At 38.5% G+C, this 21,329-nt stretch overlaps 1 protein-coding gene across 1 annotated transcript in view; it reads left to right on the top strand.

The window, feature by feature from the left end:
- DCC (DCC netrin 1 receptor) overlaps nt 1-21,329 on the top strand; it is an 838,683-nt gene that overhangs the window by 746,207 nt on the left and 71,147 nt on the right. Inside the window, exon 24 of the mRNA XM_010854834.1 lies at nt 8,640-8,756. Within this exon, the coding sequence (XP_010853136.1) occupies nt 8,640-8,756 (117 nt within the window). The remainder of the gene's footprint in view (nt 1-8,639; nt 8,757-21,329) is intronic.

The following is a 21,329-nucleotide window of genomic DNA, read 5'->3' as shown; positions in this document are numbered from 1 at the left end:
TTATATGAAGAGTACATCATGAGAAACGCTGGACTAGAAGAAGCACAAGCTGGAATCAAGATTGCCAGGAGAAATATCAATAAACTCAGATATGCAGAGACACCACCCTTATGGCAGAAAGTGAAGAGGAACTCAAAAGCCTCTTGATGAAAGTGAAAGTGGAGAGTGAAAAAGTTGGCTTAAAGCTCAACATTCAGAAAACAAAGATCATGGCATCTGGTCCCATCACTTCATGGGAAATAGATGGGGAAACAGTGGAAACAGTGTCAGACTTTATTTTGGGGGGCTCCAAAATCACTGCAGATGGTGACTGCAGCCACGAAATTAAAAGATGCTTACTCCTTGGAAGGAAAGTTATGACCAACCTAGATAGCATATTCAAAAGCAGAGACATCACTTTGCCAACAAAGGTTCGTCTAGTCAAGGCTATGGTTTTTCCTGTGGTCATGTATGGATGTGAGAGTTGGACTGTGAAGAAGGCTGAACGCTGAAGAATTGATGCTTTTGAACTGTGATATTGGAGAAGACTCTTGAGAGTCCCTTGGACTGCAAGGAGATCCAACCAGTCCATTCTGAAGGAGATCAGCCCTGGGATTTCTTTGGAAGGAATGATGCTAAAGCTGAAACTCCAGTACTTTGGCCACCTCATGCAAAGAGTTGACTCATTGGAAAAGACTCTGATGCTGGGAGGGATTGGGGGCAGGAGGAGAAGGGGACGACAGAGGATGAGATGGCTGGATGGCATCACCGACTCGATGGACATGAGTTTGAGTGAACTCCAGGAGATGGTGATGGACAGGGAGGCCTGGCGTGCTGCAATTCATGTGGTCGCAAAGAGTCGGACACGACTGAGCAACTGAACTGAACTGAACTGAACTGAAAGTAATCTGATGTAAATTTGGTTAATTAACTGGGTTTACTTTCTATTCTATCATCTCGTCAACTGCCTTATATAATTGTGATGCTTCTTAAAACTTCTAAGAGACAGGAGGCAATCCAGTTAGGACATATCGAAATGTGGAGGCTAAATGAACCAATTGGATTTTGTTACATCTTGAACAGAAGTTTTGTCAAGACAAAATTTGAAGCCATTTGTACATATTTTACTTCCCTGTGTCTTTGAAAAGTTGATTTTAAATTTTCTGTCAATCCCTTGCTTTAAAAAAAGTCACTTCAGGGACACTTGAAGTATGAAAACATCAACTATTCTGTTACTTTGCCTTGATTACCATGGAGATCGACTGTCATCCCCACACAATCATGTTATGTGATCACTCAGTTCAGTTCAGTCACTCAGTCGTGTCTGACTCTGTGACCCCATGGACTGCAGCACGCCAGGCTTCCCTGTCCATCACCAACTCCCGGAGCTTGCTCAAACTCACTAGCCTAGTCAAATGGAGTCTCCCTGAAGGCTCTGTTGGTGTACAAAGTGATCTAAAGAAAAAAAAAAAAAAGCCTGCTGTTTAATGATTTGGTGGAGAACAATCCATGTCCAGGAATAACTGAGAAATAAACAGAAAATGGTTGATAGGATGTTTCACTTTCTGTGGGCTCTTATAGTTTCAAAATGCTTATGGGAAGTTGCATAATCAACCCAATACTCTCATCAAGAAATTGCTTGGTCAATTCATTGGGTAGATTCAGAATCAGTAGCTGGTTTTATTTTGGTTTGGTTTTTTTGAGTAGGAAATTAGAAGTGTATTATACCACTGCCAAATATACTAATAATCCAAATAGACTTTGGAAAACACAACTGTATGAGTAATCCTTATGAATCAGTTGTCTATGGAAATAATTAGATTCAATAAAAAAATGCTCAATCACTTATTCATTTATCTGGATTATTTTTATCCAGACAATTTAGCTTTTTTTTTCTTTTTAACAAATTTTATTGGAGTATAGTTTCTCTGCAATGTTGTTATTTTCCATTGTATAGCCAAGTGAATCAACTATCTGTATACACATATCTCCTTCCTTTTGGACTTCCTTCCCATTTAGGTCACATTGAGCACTGAATAGAGTTCCCTATGCTATACAGTAGGTTCTCGTTAGTTGTCTATTTTATACATTGTATCAACAGTGTGTGTATATATATATACATATACATGTACATCAACCCCAGTCTCCCAATACATCCCATACCCCCGCTTTCTCCTTGGTAGCCATATGTTTGTTCTCTATGTCCGTGTCTCTGTTTCTACTTTGTAAATAACATTATCTATACCAAAGTTTTCAAATTCCACATACATGCATTAATCTGCCATATTGTTTTTCTCTTTCTGACATAACCTCACTCTATATGCCATTCTTTAGGTCCATCCACATCTCTACAAATGACCCAATTTTGTTCCTTTTTATGGCTGAGTCATACTCCATTTTATATATGTGCTACATTCTCTTTATCCTGGACATTTAGGCTGTTTCCATATCCTGGCTATTGTAAGGTTCAGTCCCTAATTCTTGAAGATCCCCTGGAGAGGAAGTGGCAACCCACTCCAGTATTCTTGCCTGAGAAATCCGTGGACAGAGAAGCCTAGGGGGCTCCAGTCCGTGGGGTCGCAGAGTCGGACGGGACTTGGTGACTGAACACACATGCATACAGGGAACCTCCATCCTGTTCTCCATAGTAGCTGTATCAGTCTACATTCCCACCAACAGTACAAGAGGGTCCCCTTTCCTTCACACTCTCTCCAACATTTATTGTGTGTAGATTTTGTGGTGGTCATTTTAACCAGTGTGAGGTGATATCTCCCCCACCCCGCCCCCCTTGTAGTTTTGGTTTTTCATTTCTCTAAGAATTAATGGTGTTGAGCATCTTTTCATATGTTTGTTGGCCATCTGTATGTCTTCTTTGGAGAAATGTCTATTTAGGTCTAAAAAGGTCTCCCGCCCATTTTTTTGATTGGGTTTGTTTTTTGGAGCTGCATGAATTATTTCTATATTTTAGAGATTAATCCTTTGTCAGTTGCTATATTTGCAAATATTTTCTCCCATTCTGAGGGTTGTCTTTTCATCTTACTTATGGTTTCCTTTGCTGCACAAAAGCTTTTAAGTTTAGTTAGGTCCCATTTGTTTATTTTTGTTTTTATTCTAATTACTCTTGGAGGTGGGTCAAAAAGGACCTTGCTGTGATTTATGTCAGAGTCTTCTGCCTATGCTTTCCTCCAGGAGTTTTCTAGTATCTGGCCTTACATTTAGGTCTTTAATCCATTTTGAGTTAATTTTTGTGTTTGGTGTTAGGGAGTGTTCTAATTTCATTCCTTTACATGTTGCTGTCCAGTTTTCCCAGCACCAATTATCTAAGAGGCTATCTTTGCTCCATTGTATATTCTGGCTTCCTTTGTCATAGATTAGCTGACCATAGCTGTGTGGGTTTATCTCTGGGCACTCTATCTTATCCCATTGATCTATATTTATACTTTTGTGCCAGTATCATACTGTCTGAATTGCTGTTTTAAACCAAATTAAAATATTCTAACTGATTGAAAGTGTAGCTGGTTGGTGAGGCTTTCTCACAGTGTCATTCAAACAAAGATTCTAATTGCTGATTTTTTTTTTTATCATAAGTATTCTTTTTCTAGACCTTAAGTGATATCTCAAGGAGAGTCCTTAACTTTTCTGTCACTTTCTATCATTAAACCATGGTCCAGTTCCATTAGAAACTAAAATCTGAAATTTAATTTAAAGATTCTTTTTCTCCTATGGTCAGACTTTTGGCTCTGAGGACTAGGGGGGTTACAATTTGTTTCCTGAATCCTCCAGCACCTTGGAATAAATGGAGCAGTGGGGGTGGGACAGAAGCAGGGAGCTTACTCCATTTCAGAAACACCTTTAGCCATTCTTCTTACCTCCCTGCTCTTCCTGGTTTTTGTGGGGGTACAGCGATTGGAGATAAAGAAAAGATGAAAGGAGAAAGTCAAGGTGGGAGGGAAGAGAGCACAATGTGAAGCTCTTCACTGATTTTCTGGGCACATGGGCTGACCTCAGGTGGCACCCAGATTCTCAGCCTCTTATAAAACACAATATGAATTATTTACGGGAGCCTGTGGGATGCTTCTCTGGCCAATTCCATGATCTGAGATACCTCGTCAGGACTTAACCCTCCCCCCCACCCCCGTGAAACAGATGTACCTGTCCACCTCACTGGTCTTCTGGAGGGTCAGCTACTTTCAAGCCTAACTTTCCAGCTGCCCATGTGACCCACAGGAAGCTCCTCTGTCTTTGACAAGCCAAATGATGAGAACGCTCATAATCCACACTGGCTCATCTCTCAGACATGCTTTGTTCAGTTATCTCTTGTCTGTTTGAATAGACATAGGGTAGACCAGCAAGCCTGCTGCCTCAATAAGCTTCTACCTAGGGAATAAATGAAAGGCAGATCTCTTTTGCAGGAACCTCAAGAGTCTGTAGATGTCTTTTATTATAGCTTCATTTTATCTTAGCCATCAGGAGAGGAAGAGCACCTCTGTCTCTCACTGGAGAGAATAAAATTGTCTCTCAGGCCTTAGAAGGTTTTGCTAATGATTTCTAGGATACCTCCTTCTTGATTTTCCTTCTCATTATATATATATATATGCTCCAGTGACATTTCAGATCAGTGAGACAGATTTTGATGTCTCTTACCAAGTCTTGGGAAATGTTTAACTCCAAAATAGCCATTTTATTCAGAGTGAGAAGATGCTTGTGCCCATTTGTCTTTAATTTGAGGACCTTCTTGCCAACTCTGTAGTGATAGGGAAAGCAGTACTTGAGATCCTGTTAGTTAAAGTTGACAATACATGAAGTGTTCTTGATGATGTCCTGGTTAAAAGGACAAAACTATGATTGGAAGAATTAATATCATCAAAATGCCCAAATCACCCAAAGCAATCTATAGATTTAATGCAATCCCTGTCAAAATATCCATGACATTTTCATAGAATAGAACAAATATTCTGAAAATTATATGGAACCACAAAAGACCTTGAACTGTTAAAACAATCTTGAAAAATAGAACAGAGTTGAAGGTATCAGACTCTCTGACTTCAGACTATACTACAAAACTACAGAAATCAATATAGCATGGTACTGGCCCCAAAACAGACAAATAGATCAGTGGACCAGAATAAATAACCCCAAAATAAACCCACACCTAACCACAGATATGCAGATGACACCACCCTTATGGCAGGAAGTGAAGAGGAACTAAAAAGCCTCTTGATGAAAGTGAAAGTGGAGAGTGAAAAAGTTGGCTTAAAGCTCAACATTCAGAAAATATTTAGAAGATCATGGCATCTGGTCCCATCACTTCATGGGAAATAGATGGGGAAACAGTGGAAACAGTGTCAGACTATTTTTTGGGGCTCCAAAATCACTGCAGATGGTGACTGCAGCCATGAAATTAAAAGACGCTTACTCCTTGAAAGGAAAGTTATGACCAACCTAGATAGCATATTCAAAAGCAGAGACATTACTTTGCCAACAAAGGTTCGTCTAGTCAAGGCTATGGTTTTCCAGTGGTCATGTATGGATGTGAGAGTTGGACTTTGAAGAAGGCTGAGTGCCAAAGAATTGATGCTTTTGAACTGTGATGTTGGAGAAGACTCTTGAGAGTCCCTTGGACGGCAAGGAGATCCAACCAGTCCATTCTGAAGGAGGTCAGCCCTGGGATTTCTTTGGAAGGAATGATGCTAAAGCTGAAACTCCAGTACTTTGGCCACCTCATGCGAAGAGTTGACTCATTGGAAAAGACTCTGATGCTGGGAGGGATTGGGGGCAGGAGGAGAAGGGGACGACAGAGGATGAGATGGCTGGATGGCATCACTGCCTCGATGGACGTGAGTCTGAGTGAACTCCAGGAGTTGGTGATGGACAGGGAAGCATGGCATGCTGCGATTCATGGGGTCGCAAAGAGTCAGACATGACTGAGTGACTGAACTGAACTGAACTGATGGTCAGTTATACTATGACAAAGGAAGCAAGAATATACAAAGAAGAAGAGACAGTCTCTTCAATAAGTGGTCCTGGAATAACTTTACAGTTCCATGTAAAGTAATGATATTATAACATTTCCTCACACTGTATACAAAAATACAATGGATTAAAGACAGAATAAGATCTGAAAGTATATAACTCCTGGAAGAGAACATAGGCAGAACAGTCTTTGACATAGATCACAGCAATAATTTTTGGACCTGTCCTCTAAGGTAGGTCTTCCCAGGTGGGTCTCAGGAGCCTGGCAATGCAGTAAATGTAGGAGATGTGGGTTCAGTCTCTGGGTCAGGAAAATCCCCTGGAAGAAGCATAGCAGCCCACTCTGGTATTATTGCCTGGAGAATGCCATGACAGAGCAAACTCCAGATTACTGTCCATAGCATCACAAAGAATCAGACACGACTAAAGAGATTTAACACACACACACACATACTCCTAAGGCAAAAGAAATAAAAGCAAAAATAAACAAATGAGACCTAATTAAACTTAAAACTTTTGCACAGCAAGGGAAACCATTGACAAAATGAAATGGCAACCTACTAAATGAGAGAATATATTTGCAAATGATATTACCAACAAGGGGTTAATATCAAAAATATATAAACAGCTCTGCTAAGTCTCTTCAGTCATGTCAGACTCTGTGCGACCCCATAGACGGCAGCCCACCAGGCTCCCCTGTCCCTGAGATTCTCCAGGCAAGAACACTGGAGTGGGTTGCCATTTCCTTCTCCAATGCATGAAGGTGAAAATTGAAAGTGAAGTCGCTCAGTCGTGTCCAACTTCCAGCAACCCATGGACTGCAGCCCACCAGGCTCCTCTGTCCATGGAATCCTCCAGGCAAGAGTACTGGAGTGGGGTGCCATCGCCTTCTCCATATAAACAGCTCATATAACTCAATATAAAAAAAAAAGCCAACCCAATTTAAAAATGGGCAGAAGAGCTGAATAGACATTTTTCCAAAGAAGATATACAAATGGCCAGTAGGCACATGAAAGATGCTCAACATTTCTAATTAATAGAAAGGCAAATCAAAACCACAATTAGACATCACCTTACACTTGTCAGAATGGGTGTCATCAAAAAGTTTACAAAAAACAAATGTAGGCAAGAATGTGGAGAAAAGGAAATCCTTGTACACTGTTGGTAGGTGTGTAAGTTGATTCATCTGCTATGTAAAACAGTATGGAGGTTCCTGAAAAAAGCTAAAAATAGAACTACCATGTGATCCAGCAATTCTGTGCTTGGGTATTTATCTAAAAGAAGCAAAAACACTAATTTGTAAAGATACATGTACCCAGTGTTCATAGCAGGTTTGATCCCTGTGTCAGGACAATTTCCCTGGAGTAGGAAATGGCAGCCCACTCCAGTAATCTTGCCTGGAAAATCCCATGGACAGAGAAGCCTAGTGGGCTGCAATCCATGGGGTCGCAGAGAGTCAGACAGGACTGAGCACACACACACGATGCTCGTAGCAGCACTGTTTGCAGTAGCCAGGTTACGGAAGCCAAGCATGTGTCCATCGATAGACAAGTGGATAAAGATGCTATGGTATTCATATACAGGGGAGTATTCCTCAGCCACTAAAAAGAATTACATTCTCTCATTTGTAGCAATGCGGATGGGCCTAGAGAATGTTATGCCTAATGAAATGAATCAAAGACAAATAGTGTATGATACCACTAATTTGCGAAATTGAAAAAAGTAAAATGAACGTATCGAGGAAAACAGAAACAAACTCAGATATAGAAAACAAACTAGTGGTTTTCAGTGGAAAGAGGAAAGGGAAGAGGGGCAAAATAGGGCATGAGGTGAAAACACAGAAATTACTGTATATAAAATAGATAAGTGACAAGGATATACTGTAGAGCACGGGGTATTATAACCACTATTTTGAATAACGTAATGGAGTATTATCTATAAAATTACTGAACCACAATGCTGTATGCCTAAAACTAATATAATATTGAAAATCAACTATACTTCATTTAAGAAAAAACAGACGAAACTTCATGTCAATGAATCATATTCTTTTAACTGATATATAGTATTCAGAATTTCAGTATTACTTTTCAACATATATTTTTATTCAGTTTTCAAATCTGCATATATCATTTTTATTTTTATGACTCTAACATGACATTTTATGGAAGTATAATAAATTTGTATATAGAGACCTAACCATATTTTTGCAGAATGTAGTTTGTTTCCCGTGTTTTCATAGTAAGATTTAATGTCTTTGGGGCTTAAGTATAAATTGCAAAGATTGTGGTTAATTCATACAGTTGCATATTATGGAGCTGTTAAAAATTACACTGCTGACTTATTTATTGACAGAGAAAGATTTTTCTGTAACTTTTTTAAGACTACAAAACAGTATGTATGGTATAATGCCATTTTTGAAAAATAAGTATATTAGTATATATTCTCTTGCTTTCACACACACATATATATGCATGTGTGGAAACTATAAATAAATAATAATAGTTCTTTTTGGATAATGAGGTTCTGGTAAATTTTATTAACATTTCTACAATGAGAGCATATTGATAAACAAAAAAGTAGATATTATTATTTAAAGCATCAATGAAATGAAAAAGGCATTGGGGTTCCTGGCTAGAAATGAAGTATTGCATCATTAATACTCAAGAGTATTGCTTTCCTTTTAGGTCAAGACACAGAAGAAGCAGGGAGCTCCATGTCCACTCTGGAGAGGTCACTGGCGGCACGCCGAGCCACCCGGGCCAAGCTCATGATTCCTATGGATGCCCAGTCCAGCAATCCTGGTGAGTGACAGTTGGTGCCACAGTGGAGACGGGAACAACATCACGTTAATATGAGGCATGCGTGCTTAGCCGCTCAGTCGTGTCCAACTCTTTGCAACCCTTTTGCCTGTAGCCCGCCAGGCTCCTCTGTCCATGGGATTTTTAAGGCAAGAATACTCCAGTGGGTGGGCATTTTCCTCCTTGATTTGCAGTATTATATTAGTTTCAGTTTGTATATTATATTATACAGTTTTCTTTGTGTATCTTTTCTCTATCAGCTATCAAAACCTGATTAGAGTTTTCTCTGAACTTTCTGGACAAATGGGCATAATGAAGAACAATTAAAATCATATCATTTTTATTTGGAAGTTAGAATTTTCACTCTGTTGTTTGTTGTGCTTGCCTTACACAACCACGTGATTTATCTATGGGCAATCAGTTGATACATATTTAAGAAGTTGTATAGAAAACGAATCGATCTAAAAAGAATGGAAGTTTTGTCATTATTGATCTTATTCTAACAACCACCTTCATAGATTTTAAAAAACTTTTAATAAGTCTAATTTTCAGACTTAAATAATCTAGCTCTCTTGAAACAAATATTGAAATAATCACTTCCTACTCCCTTCATGTTGAAGTTTTCTGTCATACTCCCATTTTCACTGAAGATATTAGTATCTGCGAATCACTTCCTTTCCAATTACCTCTGTGATCAATCTTGGTAATTACAGTATCCATGCACGTAATCCATCTGATGTTAGTTCCTGATGTTCCCTACAATATTAGCTCTTTCCCACCTCAATTCATCAGTTCCATGTCACACAGTAAACCAATAACTGTACCTGCTGCAGAATGTCAGTTTCTGTCATCTCTTTTTCTAGCACAGTATTCTTTTTCTCGTTTATTGGCCCCTTGCTAACAAATTTTTAATCCCACTAGGACCTACAGTCCATTAACTCTGCAACCTTCCCATTATCCCTGGTCTTCCTCATGTCTTTTTATTTCCATTAAAACTCAACTTCCAATCCAGCATTAATTACTACCTTCCGTCCCTTCTAAACAGCCTCATCTCCCTTGGTTCTTCTTCCCTATCATAGTTACCACCCAAAAAAACTCAACCCTGGTTAAATTAGCTCCTCAGCAACATTGACCATGAACCCTGACAGCTGACTTCATTTGAAGAAAGATATGTAGCCTATTTGGGCTTCCCTGGTGGCCCAGCTGGTAAAAAATCCACCCGCAATGTGGGAGACCTGGGTCCAATCCCTGGGTTGGGAAGATCCCCTGGAGAAGGAAACTGCTCCCCACCCCAGTATTCTGGACTGGAGAATTCCATGAACTGTATAGTCCATGAGGTCACAAAGAGTCGGACATGACTGAGTGACTTTCACTTTCATATAGCCTATTCACTGGGCATTTATGACAACAAATTCAAGGTGAACTGTCATTTATTTGGAAATGCCAGTCATTTCTCTCACTTTGAGAGAAATCATTCATTATCATTCACTGAGACATCATTCATTGTCTCACTGTATAAGATGAATATCTTATATCTATTCTTTCCTTTCTGACTCAATACCTCTCTCCTTTCCCCTGTCCCTGCTAATAAGCCTGCTTCTTTTATCACCAAGAGAAGCATTTAGAAATGATATCCTTATCTACCCTTCAAATCTAGTGATCTGTTTTTGTTTCTGTGTAAGACCAGCCCTTTCCCTTGAGGACAACCTTTCATTCCCACTTAGGGACTCTTCTGTAATTATCCCTTTCCTTTCTTGGATCATCAGTTTTCCTTCCTACTCCAATATGTGTATGAGCATTATCTCATAACTCCCTTGTTAAAGCATCTTCCCTGGAACCACTAGCCCATTCCTCCCCTTTCCTGAGAAACTCTCTTAAAAGTTGTCTGTAATTACTTTTTGCTCTTTTAATCTTCTTTATTAATTTTAATAGCATTTCCACAGTCCCTCTACTAAAACCATGGCTGCCAAGATTTCAATAATCTCCACATCTTCTTACCAAATGCTCAATTGTCCAGTGCTCAGCAAAATTTGACATAGCTTCTGTTTTTCCTGGAATGCTTTCTTCACTTGCCTGTTGTGTTCTAAATGCCCCCAGTTTTCTTCCTGTCCCACTGCCTTCTCATTTTTAGTCCTTTACTTACTCCTCCTTTCTCCCCAATCTCTTAAGAGATGGAGTACCCTCGGGCTCAGTCTGCAAACTGCTGTCTACTATCTACACTCGCTTCTTAGAAGTCGTCATCTAATACCAATGGCTTTAATGCCATTTGCATGCTGATGAGTCACAAAATTTAATCCCCAGATTAATTCCTTCCTGAAACCCACATCAATTTCCATATACAATATTGACTCACCTTCTTCGAATGGCTAATAGGCAAGCCAGGTGAGCTCAACATGGAAATCTTGCTCTTCCATAATTCCCTCTCCCCAGCTCCAAACTTGATTCCTATTATTTTTCCCAATACACAGTACCACTATTTAACCATCTATTCTTGTTTAAAAAACAAAATAAAACACAACCTCTAGTTTCATACTTCTTTATTCTGATTTCCTCACACTGCAAATTCAGTCTTTCACCAAATCTGATAGTTCTTGCTTTCAAAACCCATCCCGAATCTGACTACTCTTTCCTACCTCCACTTTCCTGCCTTATCCGAGCTATACCATCTCTAGATGGCAAATACAATCTATAGATTGTAGACTGCAGCTGTAAACTTGTAACTGTTCTCTTTTCTTGAGCTCTTGATCTTACAGGAAGTCGTCTACACCGAAGCTTTTCAATGTGAATTGGATGATGTTATTCCTCTTGACTTCCCGTCACATGTGGCACAATATCCAGCGATTTCATCATGCCCAAGAGGTGCCCTGTGGTCCAGCCTCTGGCATGTCTTTCACACTGTCTCCTGCTGTTTCTCTCTATAATCTCTTTCAGCCACATAGCTCTCCTCTCTGTTCTTTGGCAATAACACACATTCCATCTCAGGGACGTTTTACTGTCCTCTTTGCCTGGCATTTCTTTCCATAGATATTTAGTTGACTTTTCCCTCATTTATTCAGGTCTGTGTTCAACTGCCACCACCGCGAAGGAACATAGATCTTCCCTGACCATTACCTAGGAGCCTCCTTGGTCTCTCTCTACGCTCTTCATTCTGCTTTGTTTTTCTTAATTTGTATAACTGTCTTACTTGCTTTATTGTGTTTGTTTACTTATCATGTGTTTTCCCTGTGTAGTATAGGCTCTATGAGAGCAGGAATTTTGCCTGCTTTCATCACGTCATATCCTCAGTACCCCAAATAGAGATTGGCACATGGTAGGCACTCAGTTGATACTGTTCAGCCAAATGAATGAACTAATGGCTATTTCTTTCTACCTACTGTATGTGATGTTTCCTCTACATTCCAACATAGCTCTCAATTTTACTATAATAAATGGAATTTATAACAGATGCCAGTTGTTCAACTCATGGGATAGATACTGTTCTTATGCCTGTTTTACTAATAAAAGAACTGAGGCTTACAGAGTTTAAGTACATAGCTTACAATCATACAGCGAGTAAGTGACAGGGCCAGAATTGGGACTCCGGACCGGCTTCAGCCTCTGTGCTCTGAATCATTATGCTCCCAGCTGCAGTCCTCTGTGAAGCTATTCATTCCTTTACCACATAGAAGGATGCTGTACACTTAGCTGCTTCTATTTGTGTTTTCCTTCCAGCCACTTTCCTCTTATAACTAAGTTCTGTCTGTGCCAACCTTCTATAGCTTTCTTCTTAAAAATCAGTGTGTTTCAGAATCTTCATGGGACTTTCTCTCCCATATATAACTTCTTCATCTAAGAAGTTTCCATATCCCATTGACTTTTTTTTCTTCCACTGTATCTTTTGAATCCTTGGCTGCATTCCCATTTCCAAGATTCATGTTTTTATTCTTCTCTTTATGGCCTTACCCCTGAACTGTCAAAACAGCTTTATAATTAATCTTCCTCCTCTCTGTAGTACCTTCTAAATGTCTTTGTATCCTGCTTGCTAAATTTCTTCCTAAAACAACTTAAATATGGCATTCTACTCTATAAATTTTCCCAATGGCTCCTCACTGTCTTCCAAGAAAAAAAAAAAAAAAAAAACCCTGTGCATACCAGATGTAAGTCTGTATTTCTAGTCTCCTGTTGCTATGTTAGACACCCTTGCCAAGCCAGACCAATCACCAGTTCACAAATATGCATTGTTGTTTATTTGATTTTCCTTCTGAACACATTTTTTTTTCCCCCTTATGGAATGACTTGGTAGCCATCTCTAACTAACAGAGATCTGTGAATCTTTCAAAGACCAGAGAGGTATTAATGCTCTCATGAATTCTTTCCTCTCTGATTACTACACCCAGAAATGAGGGCTTCTTTTCTCATGTTTGAATAGTCTCTCTTTTTAACACTTTTATGGAATTAATTCCTCAGAGTACTGCCTCATATACTTAGGTATTCAAGTCCAAATCTTCCCTCCTCTAACAGATTGTGTATTACATGATAGGGAGGGGATGCAGCTAATTCTTCTTCATATTCACACATTGTTTAACTCAATATCTAGCATAAAATTGGTACTTGCTAAGTATCTGTCAAATAAATGACTAGATGAAAAAAATAAACGTATTTTAAGAAGGCCTTGTGTTCATAACACATCAGGGTTTAAGGCTCTTTTTTTAGCAGTTCTAATAGAATATCTTCAAATAAAAACTTGATACATTAAAGGCAGTTAAAATTGTTTACATTCAACAAGAACTAACGAGCTTAGAAAGAAAGAGAAATGTAATGAAATATAACAAGTGTTGAGAACTTCTAAATATTATTCACTAGCTAAATACCTTTCTAATTCATATGTCATTTACTCCTCCCAATACTCTCATGTGTTGAGTTTATCCTGATTTTACAGATGGGAAATAGTCTTAGCTTAACAAACTTCCTTCCTTCCATGAGTCTGTATGATGTGCTTCTTTTCTAAGGACAAAGATGCCTTATATTATTTGTATTCATTTTTAAAAATAATTTGTTTGACTCTAACATCTCCAGTTTACAAACATGCAAACCAAAGTTCTGAGAGTCTGAACCCAAAGCTTGTGCTCAGTCTGTTGGCTTCACCCTACCCCCTCATGCTGTCATCTCAAGCTCTGACTTGCTCGATGGCTAAAGCACGACTTCTCTTATTCCTAGTGTCTTACATGAATGCAGGCCCTAAAATGACAAGTAATTTATTACTTTAATTAGTTTAAAATTAGTAAATTAGTAGTTAGAAATGTATTAGTTTTATTAACTTGAAAACTATTCTATAAAGCATGCATGTATGTGATTTTCAGCAGTTAAATACATTTATAAAATGCATAGGGACACTCTGACTCAACAGTTCCATACCTAGATTTATTCTGTTCTTGGGTGTATATCTAGCAGAAATGCCTAATATGCTCACCAAAAGACATGTATAAGAATACGTTGGGGAATACTGCTTGTCATGACTTGGTAATGTATATAACGTATTCACACAATGGACTACCATGTAGCAATGAACACGGAAAAGCTAAAATGATACAAACAATATGGAGACTCTCACAGATGTACTCTTGCAAAACAGAAATGTAATTCATCTGTATGATTCAATTTATGTAAATCTTAAACAGGCAAAGTAACCTATGGGGTTAGAATTCAAAAGAGTAGTTACTCTTAATGAGAGGTGGTTAGTTACCAGAAGGGACCATGGAGCAGCTTCTGATAACGTTCCATTTTCATGGCCTGGATGATGGTCAGAAGACATTTCACCCTGAAAAATCACTGAGCAGTACTGACGATATTTAGTTTTCAATATGTATTACTGTTGTTCAGTTGCAAAGTTGTGTCCAACTCTTTTTGACCCCAAGGACTGCAGCACACCAGGACTCCCTGTCCCTCGCTGTCTCCCAGAGTTTGCCCAACTTCACATCCATTGATTTGGTGATGTCATCCAACCATCTCATCCTCTGGCACCCTTTCTCCTTCTGCCTTCAATCTTTCCCAGCATCAGGGTCTTTCCAATGAGCCAACTATTGGCCAAACTATTGGAGCTTCAGCATCAGTCCTTTCAGTGAGTATTAAGGATTGATTTCCTTTAAGATTGACTGGTTTGATCCCCTTGCTGTCCAAGGGACTATAAATATGCATATTATATTTAAATAAAACTTCAATTAGAAATGAAGAGTCAGTAGAATATAGACCTTTTGAAATCTTTGTTGCATTACATTCTTTGTTGGCTCCAAACTCAGTTGGTTAAACTCTATCTAACAAGAGAAAATTTATTTCAGCATATAATCCAAGTTGATTTTAAAATTAATTCTTAGACTTTCTGATAAATAAAATAGATTCTTTGCAACTGACATGATTGATGGGCCTTAGCTAACTAGGCTGAAAAACTTGTAGATTTGTATCTTGACAGAGTTATGATTTCATTCAGAATGGTAGATGCATGTACTGATGGCCCACTTGCAACTATTTGGATTTACTAGTGTATCAGGTCTTGTATAAACTACATCATAGCATAGTTTGGGTTTCCAGTCACACGTATAAAGATGCTTGCTGTTCCACTTAATAATCTCTATTTTTGTAAGATTATTTCCCCCCTCTTCCTTGACATTTCTCACCATGTTCTGCAAAATGATAACTACCAGATAAAATATAAACTATCTGAAGTGTTTTTTAGTTCTTAAAATTCACATGAAATGGCATTTAATTTCATTGAAGTACAAAACCTGTTTATTTGTCTGAGGTTATGCTTTTTGGTTGAAAATATTAGGTGGCATATGTTACTTCTTACCCCAGAACACACTTCACAGCTAAGCAAGCTGATGCCTATGAGAAGCATAGTAGCTAATAGCATAGACAGGAGAAGAATCCAGATATTCTGATTTCCCCAGTCTGGTGCTCTTTCTTATAAAACTGTGGCAAAAAGTGAGTATTTTTACAGTGGCCAAAAATAATTTTATGTGATTTTCTTACTATAAATTAGTCTCCTGGAGAAGACTCTTAAGAGTCCCTTGGACTGTAAGGAGATCCAATCGTCCATCCTAAAGGAAATCAGTCCTGAATATTCATTGGAAGCACTAATGCTGAAGCTGAAACTCCAATACTTTGGCCACCTGATGCAAAGAATTGACTCATTGGAAAAGACCCTGATGCTGGGAAAGATTGAAGGTGTGAGGAGAAGGGGACAACAGAGGATGAGATGGTTGGATGGCATCACTGATTCAATGGACATGAGTTTGAGCAAACTCCAGGAGTTGGCGATGGACAGGGAGGCCTGGCGTGCTGCAGTCCATGGGGTCGCAAAGAGTTGGACACGACTGAGCAACTGAACTGAAGGAAAGTCATATGCTGAGTTTCCAGGAATCAGACTCTGAAAAGAGATTGGAAAACAGGAGATTTATTAGCAAGTTCCTTTAGGAGTAATACCTGTGAGGGTAAAGGGTACAGGATTGCTGAGAGGGAGATAGTAAACTAATCAGGTATTGTTATCGTCATTCACTTTGTAAATCGTGTCCAAGTCTTTGAGACCCCCGTGGAGTAGAGCACACCAAGCTTCCTGTCCTTCACTATCTCCTGGAGTTTGCTCAAATTCGTGTCCATTGAATTGATGATGCCACCCAACCATCTCATTCTCTTTCACCCTCTTCTGCCTTCAGTCTTTCCCAGCATCAGGGTCTTTTCCAATGAGTTGATTCTTCATATCAGGTGGCCAAAGTATTGGAGCTTCAGCATCAGTCCTTCTGGTGAATATTTAGGGTTGATTTCCTGTTGGATTGACTGGTTTGATCTCCTTGCTGGTTGGCATATGGAAAAACCTGGAAAAACTATTTGGCCAACCCAAAAGTTTGATGGAGGCCTCAATTGACAGTACAGATTGCTCTGGTGCTGTAATTATCCTTCTAGGTTGTCCCAGATGAGGTGCGGGGGTGGGGGAGGTTCTGTAGTCTTTGAGGCAGACTGCTCCTAGGAAGTAAGGTACAGCCTTGGTGAGCAGCTTCTTTGACTGAGAGCAGTACCTGGAGCGATGGCAGCTTTTCTTACACTTTCAGTGTTTTATTATTCCATGCATCCTAATTATTCTGCCTTGGAAAGATTCCTTTTCCATTCTCATATTGTGTTTTCTGCTGCTGTAAAATGCCTGAGGAGAGGCGAAGAATAGATCTAGGTAAAATAGAAATGGAAGCAGATACCCTGTAGGATCACATCAGCTGTACAATTTTAATAATTCACTGTGTGAGTTTGTTAAGTAAAAATCTCTTGAATTTCTTTTTTTTTTTTCAGTTTTTTATTTCCTTGTAAATATTTGAAGGAAAAAATGTAAGATCAGCCTCTAAAGAAGCTAGAAGTTTCAAAAACTTAAATTAGATGGTGTTTAAAAAGACTGAGGCAGAAGAAAGCATACAGTTTTGTTTTAAGGATAGCTTGGATGCTGCTATGGTTACTGGTTGGGGGCCCTTCTAGAACGTTCACTACGAGAGCCAGCATTTTCTTCCCTACCTTCACTATCTGCTTTAGTCACTTGAGTGCAGAACTCAAACAGTTTTCAATATCTTTGGAAATTTTTGACTTATATTTTAAGTGGTCATATTTTTTAAAATTTTATTTATCATTGAACAGTTTTATTTAGATATAATTTATGTGTGTAACTGTACATATTTAATGTACATAGTCTAGTAAGTTTAGACGTGCATTCACCCATGATACCATCACCACAAAGTCATAGATAAGGTTGTTTTAAACAGTATTTTTTATTAAATGTTATTCAGCTCAGTCTTGAGGCAGATCTGTTGGGACTCAGGAGAAATTAATGTCAACAACCAACATTTCCACCCTGCTGCACTTGCAGGTGGGTGCTGTCTTTAATCCTCAGAACCACATCCTAATGTTGGTACCACGATGATCTCCACTTTACTGATGAAAAAAACAGGAAATAGATTACATACCCTCTCATGTGAATGTATAGTTACCTACTGCTGCTAAGTCGCTTCAGTCGTGTCCGACTCTGTGCGACCCCATGGACTGCAGCCCACCAGGCTTCTCCATCCATGGGATTCTCCAGGCAAGAACACTGGAGTGGGTTGTCATTTCCTTCTCCAATGCATGAAAGTGGAAAATGAAAGTGAAGTCGCTCAATCGTGTCTGACTCTTAGCGACCCCATGGACTGCAGCCTACCAGTCTCCTCCATCCATGGGATTTTCCGGGCAACAGTACTGGAGTGGGGTGCCATTGCCTTCTCCCAGTTACCTACTATTACCTAACAAATTACCTCAAAATGTAGCAACAGAAAACAGCCATTTATTTTTTCAGTAGCTTCTGAGCATCAGGAATCCAGGAATGATTTAGCCAGGCAGTTCAAGCTCAGGGTCCTCAAGACATGACTCCTGGCTTCCTCCAGAGTGAACCATCAGAGACAGCGAGAGGGGAAAAGAGAATGAGAAAGAATCTCATTTAACCTATTTTTGGAAGTGACATACCATCACTTCCATTGCACTCTTTGGTCACCAGACCAATCTGGATGAATTGTGGCAGGGAACTCCAACAAGGATGTGAATACATGAAGAGAGAATCAACGGGCACTGTCTTCGATGTTGGCTGTGGCATTTTTTCCCTATCAACTGGCAGAACTAGATAATGAACCCAGGCGGTCTGACCTAGTGTTCGGGCCCTTTACCACTATTTTAAGAATAACTGCAGAACGTGTTGTTGTGAATGTTCACTATTTTCCTAAAGTAGGAATTTGTGGATACTTGTGGCTGGCCTCCAGTGACAATTGCTTGTCAAAGGACACCTGAAAATGTGAAGGAGAGTATTTATCAAGGGTGATGGAAACTACAGTTCCGAATAGTCCAGATTATATGTAGGCCATTGCCAAAAAGAAACGCTAAAGAGAGGCAGAGTGCGAAATCATGTCACTTAAGCTCTTTGCACTTTAAAATATTATCTTTACTCTTCTGTTCACCTCTCCTCCTCAACAAATCTCTCAAATTGTCAAGTATCATGGGGAGAAGTACCTATAGAGAGCTTTATTTCTTAATAACTTTAAAAATAAAATCTGTATTTTTAGATTTCCTGTAGTTCGTGTTTAACACTAACATTTTTGTAAATGTTGTTTAAAGTTTTTGAATATCAATGTGCCCTGTTCAGGAAACTAAGTAATTTGGCGGTGAGGGAGTTTCTACTTGAAAAATCTTTATGCGTCAGTATGAGAGATAAATCCAGTTGTCAGCAAGCTGTGTCAGAACAGATTTCTTGTCATAGTTGGCCGCAAGGCAGAGATTTATTGAAAATGTTTGATGATATCACTCTTTGAGCTGTTTTGCATAAGCAGAGCAGGGCAGTGAATGCCTTGAATTGTACTGTGAGGACGTGTCTGTGTAGGTGTGTGTTTCTGGCTCTCAAAACTGACGTGTAGTTGAAAATACAAAAATGCACTTCAATACACAGTGTTAGGTCCAACTTATTTCAGAATGATTAGTTTTGCAACAACTGTTTTATAAGTAAGGGTAGCTGTCTGTTCTATTTTAGAAATGAATCATGGATCAGAAAACTTCAAAACCAAAGCTTTGGAATACTGACTAGTCTATTCATGTGAGGGAAATAGAACAATGCAAATTTCTGAGTTGCTGAGACATACAACAGATTTATTGTTTTTGTAAAAGAACTTTTATTATTTGCAAACCTTTTGTACTCAGGTCAGTAGTCAAAATGCAAAACTCATAGAAAGTAAAATTTCTTTTCTTAAGTAATGAGAGACTTGGAGCTGGAATATGAATTTAGTCTCTTGGGTTCTCTCTGTTCTCTAACTTATACAGAATCTGCGGCTTGTCAAATTATTTTATGTTTCTCTATTCAAATTTATTCAGCACCAACTGGAAGATATTTATAACATTCTTTTTCTAACTGCGTTGTAAAATATTGGTTAAATTCAGATAACAATATTGATTAGAATGTGCACAGTTTGTCAAGTGGGTGCTTTCTACTTTTAAGGGAGACTATTATTGTCACATTTATTTATGAGTAAAAATTGTCAACACAGGAAAAGCTTTGCAATTTGGCAGTCAACCTTAATGACTGTATAGTAATCTCATTTTGATTGGTAAGATGTATGAATTCAATTAACTGCTTCAGAGAGTGAAATTTTGAGTCATAGGAATACAGACTTTGTTATTATATGATTTTTATTTGCAAATGTATTCAAATCTATTACTATTATTATCATTGTAGTAACATAGTAACTATACACACCAGGAAACAAAATAATACATACATGAAATCATGTGAAAAATCTCCAGTGGGTTAAAATGACAGATTTATAAATATTTCTAGAAAATCTCTCTTGTTAGCTCACTTGAAAAATATGAAGTATCTCCAGAACTGTACTATGACAGACACAAAGACTACAAAATGATAACCTTTTCCTTGAGGGAATTTATCATTATTTTGGCTGGAATCTGGTTTGAATTTCTAATTCTTTTCGACGGTTCCCTTCTCATTTTATTTCTTTTCCTTTTTCTAAACTCTGTTCATGTGTTTATATAGCCACAATCTACTTTTATAAAATATCTTATCTATTAAATTATAACATCTTTATTTATGATGTTATATATCAGTTAGTCTGAATTTTTCATTGAAGTCCTCCCAAAAATAATTTAGAAAAGCTTTGTATTACCACACACGTTTTTAATTCAGTATTTAAAATTAAATATTATAGGTTAAGTATCTGCAAAATACATAATTTTTCTGGTAGTCTACTCTTTTAAATAAAGCCAAAAGTATAAAAACACCATAGCCGTTTGATACCCACCATCATCCATTTACAAAGTGTCAATACGTTAGGAAGTTTCCCTTTTGCAGAGAAAAGTTTGTACCACTCATTTTCTTCCTTTAATTAATACCTACAATTCACTTCCCCACAGAATTGCATACAACTGTCAGCTCTGTGAACTTTCACAGGAAGTTAAATTCTGCTGCTGAGGCTGCTAAGTCGCTTCAGTCGTGTCCGACTCTGTGCGACCCCATAGACGGCAGCCCACCAGGCTCCTCTGCCCATGAGATTTTCCAGGCAAGAGTACTGGAATGGGTTTTAACCAGAAAGTTAAATAGTATTTCAGTTAACAACTAGATAATGTCCTCTAATTTTTCTGGAAGGAAAAGTTATATTCAAGTATTGATTAATCATTCAAGTTATCTGCTTTCTAATTTTCTAGGAGGTACAACTGTAAAAAGCTTTATCATGACATATATCTACAGGTTTTATTCACTTAGAGGTACTTCGTATAATACAATATACTAAGACAGGATTTAAAACATTGAAATATCTTTAAATGTGAGTTTTTGAAAAAATATTTTATCCCATTAAAACATTAATATACATTCTTATTTGATTCAGACAAAGCACCCATTACTTCAGTTCAGTTCAGTCGCTCAGTCGTGTCCGACTCTTTGCGACCCCATGAATCGCAGCACGCCAGGCCTCCCTGTCCATCACCAACTCCCGGAGTTCACTCAGACTCACGTCCATCAAGTCAGTGATGCCATCCAGC

This window comes from Bison bison, unplaced genomic scaffold, assembly GCF_000754665.1.
Source record: "Bison bison bison isolate TAMUID 2011002044 unplaced genomic scaffold, Bison_UMD1.0 scf7180017864349, whole genome shotgun sequence".
Classification (NCBI taxonomy): Eukaryota; Metazoa; Chordata; class Mammalia; order Artiodactyla; family Bovidae; genus Bison; species Bison bison.
This window is presented reverse-complemented; position numbering and strand designations above follow the sequence as displayed.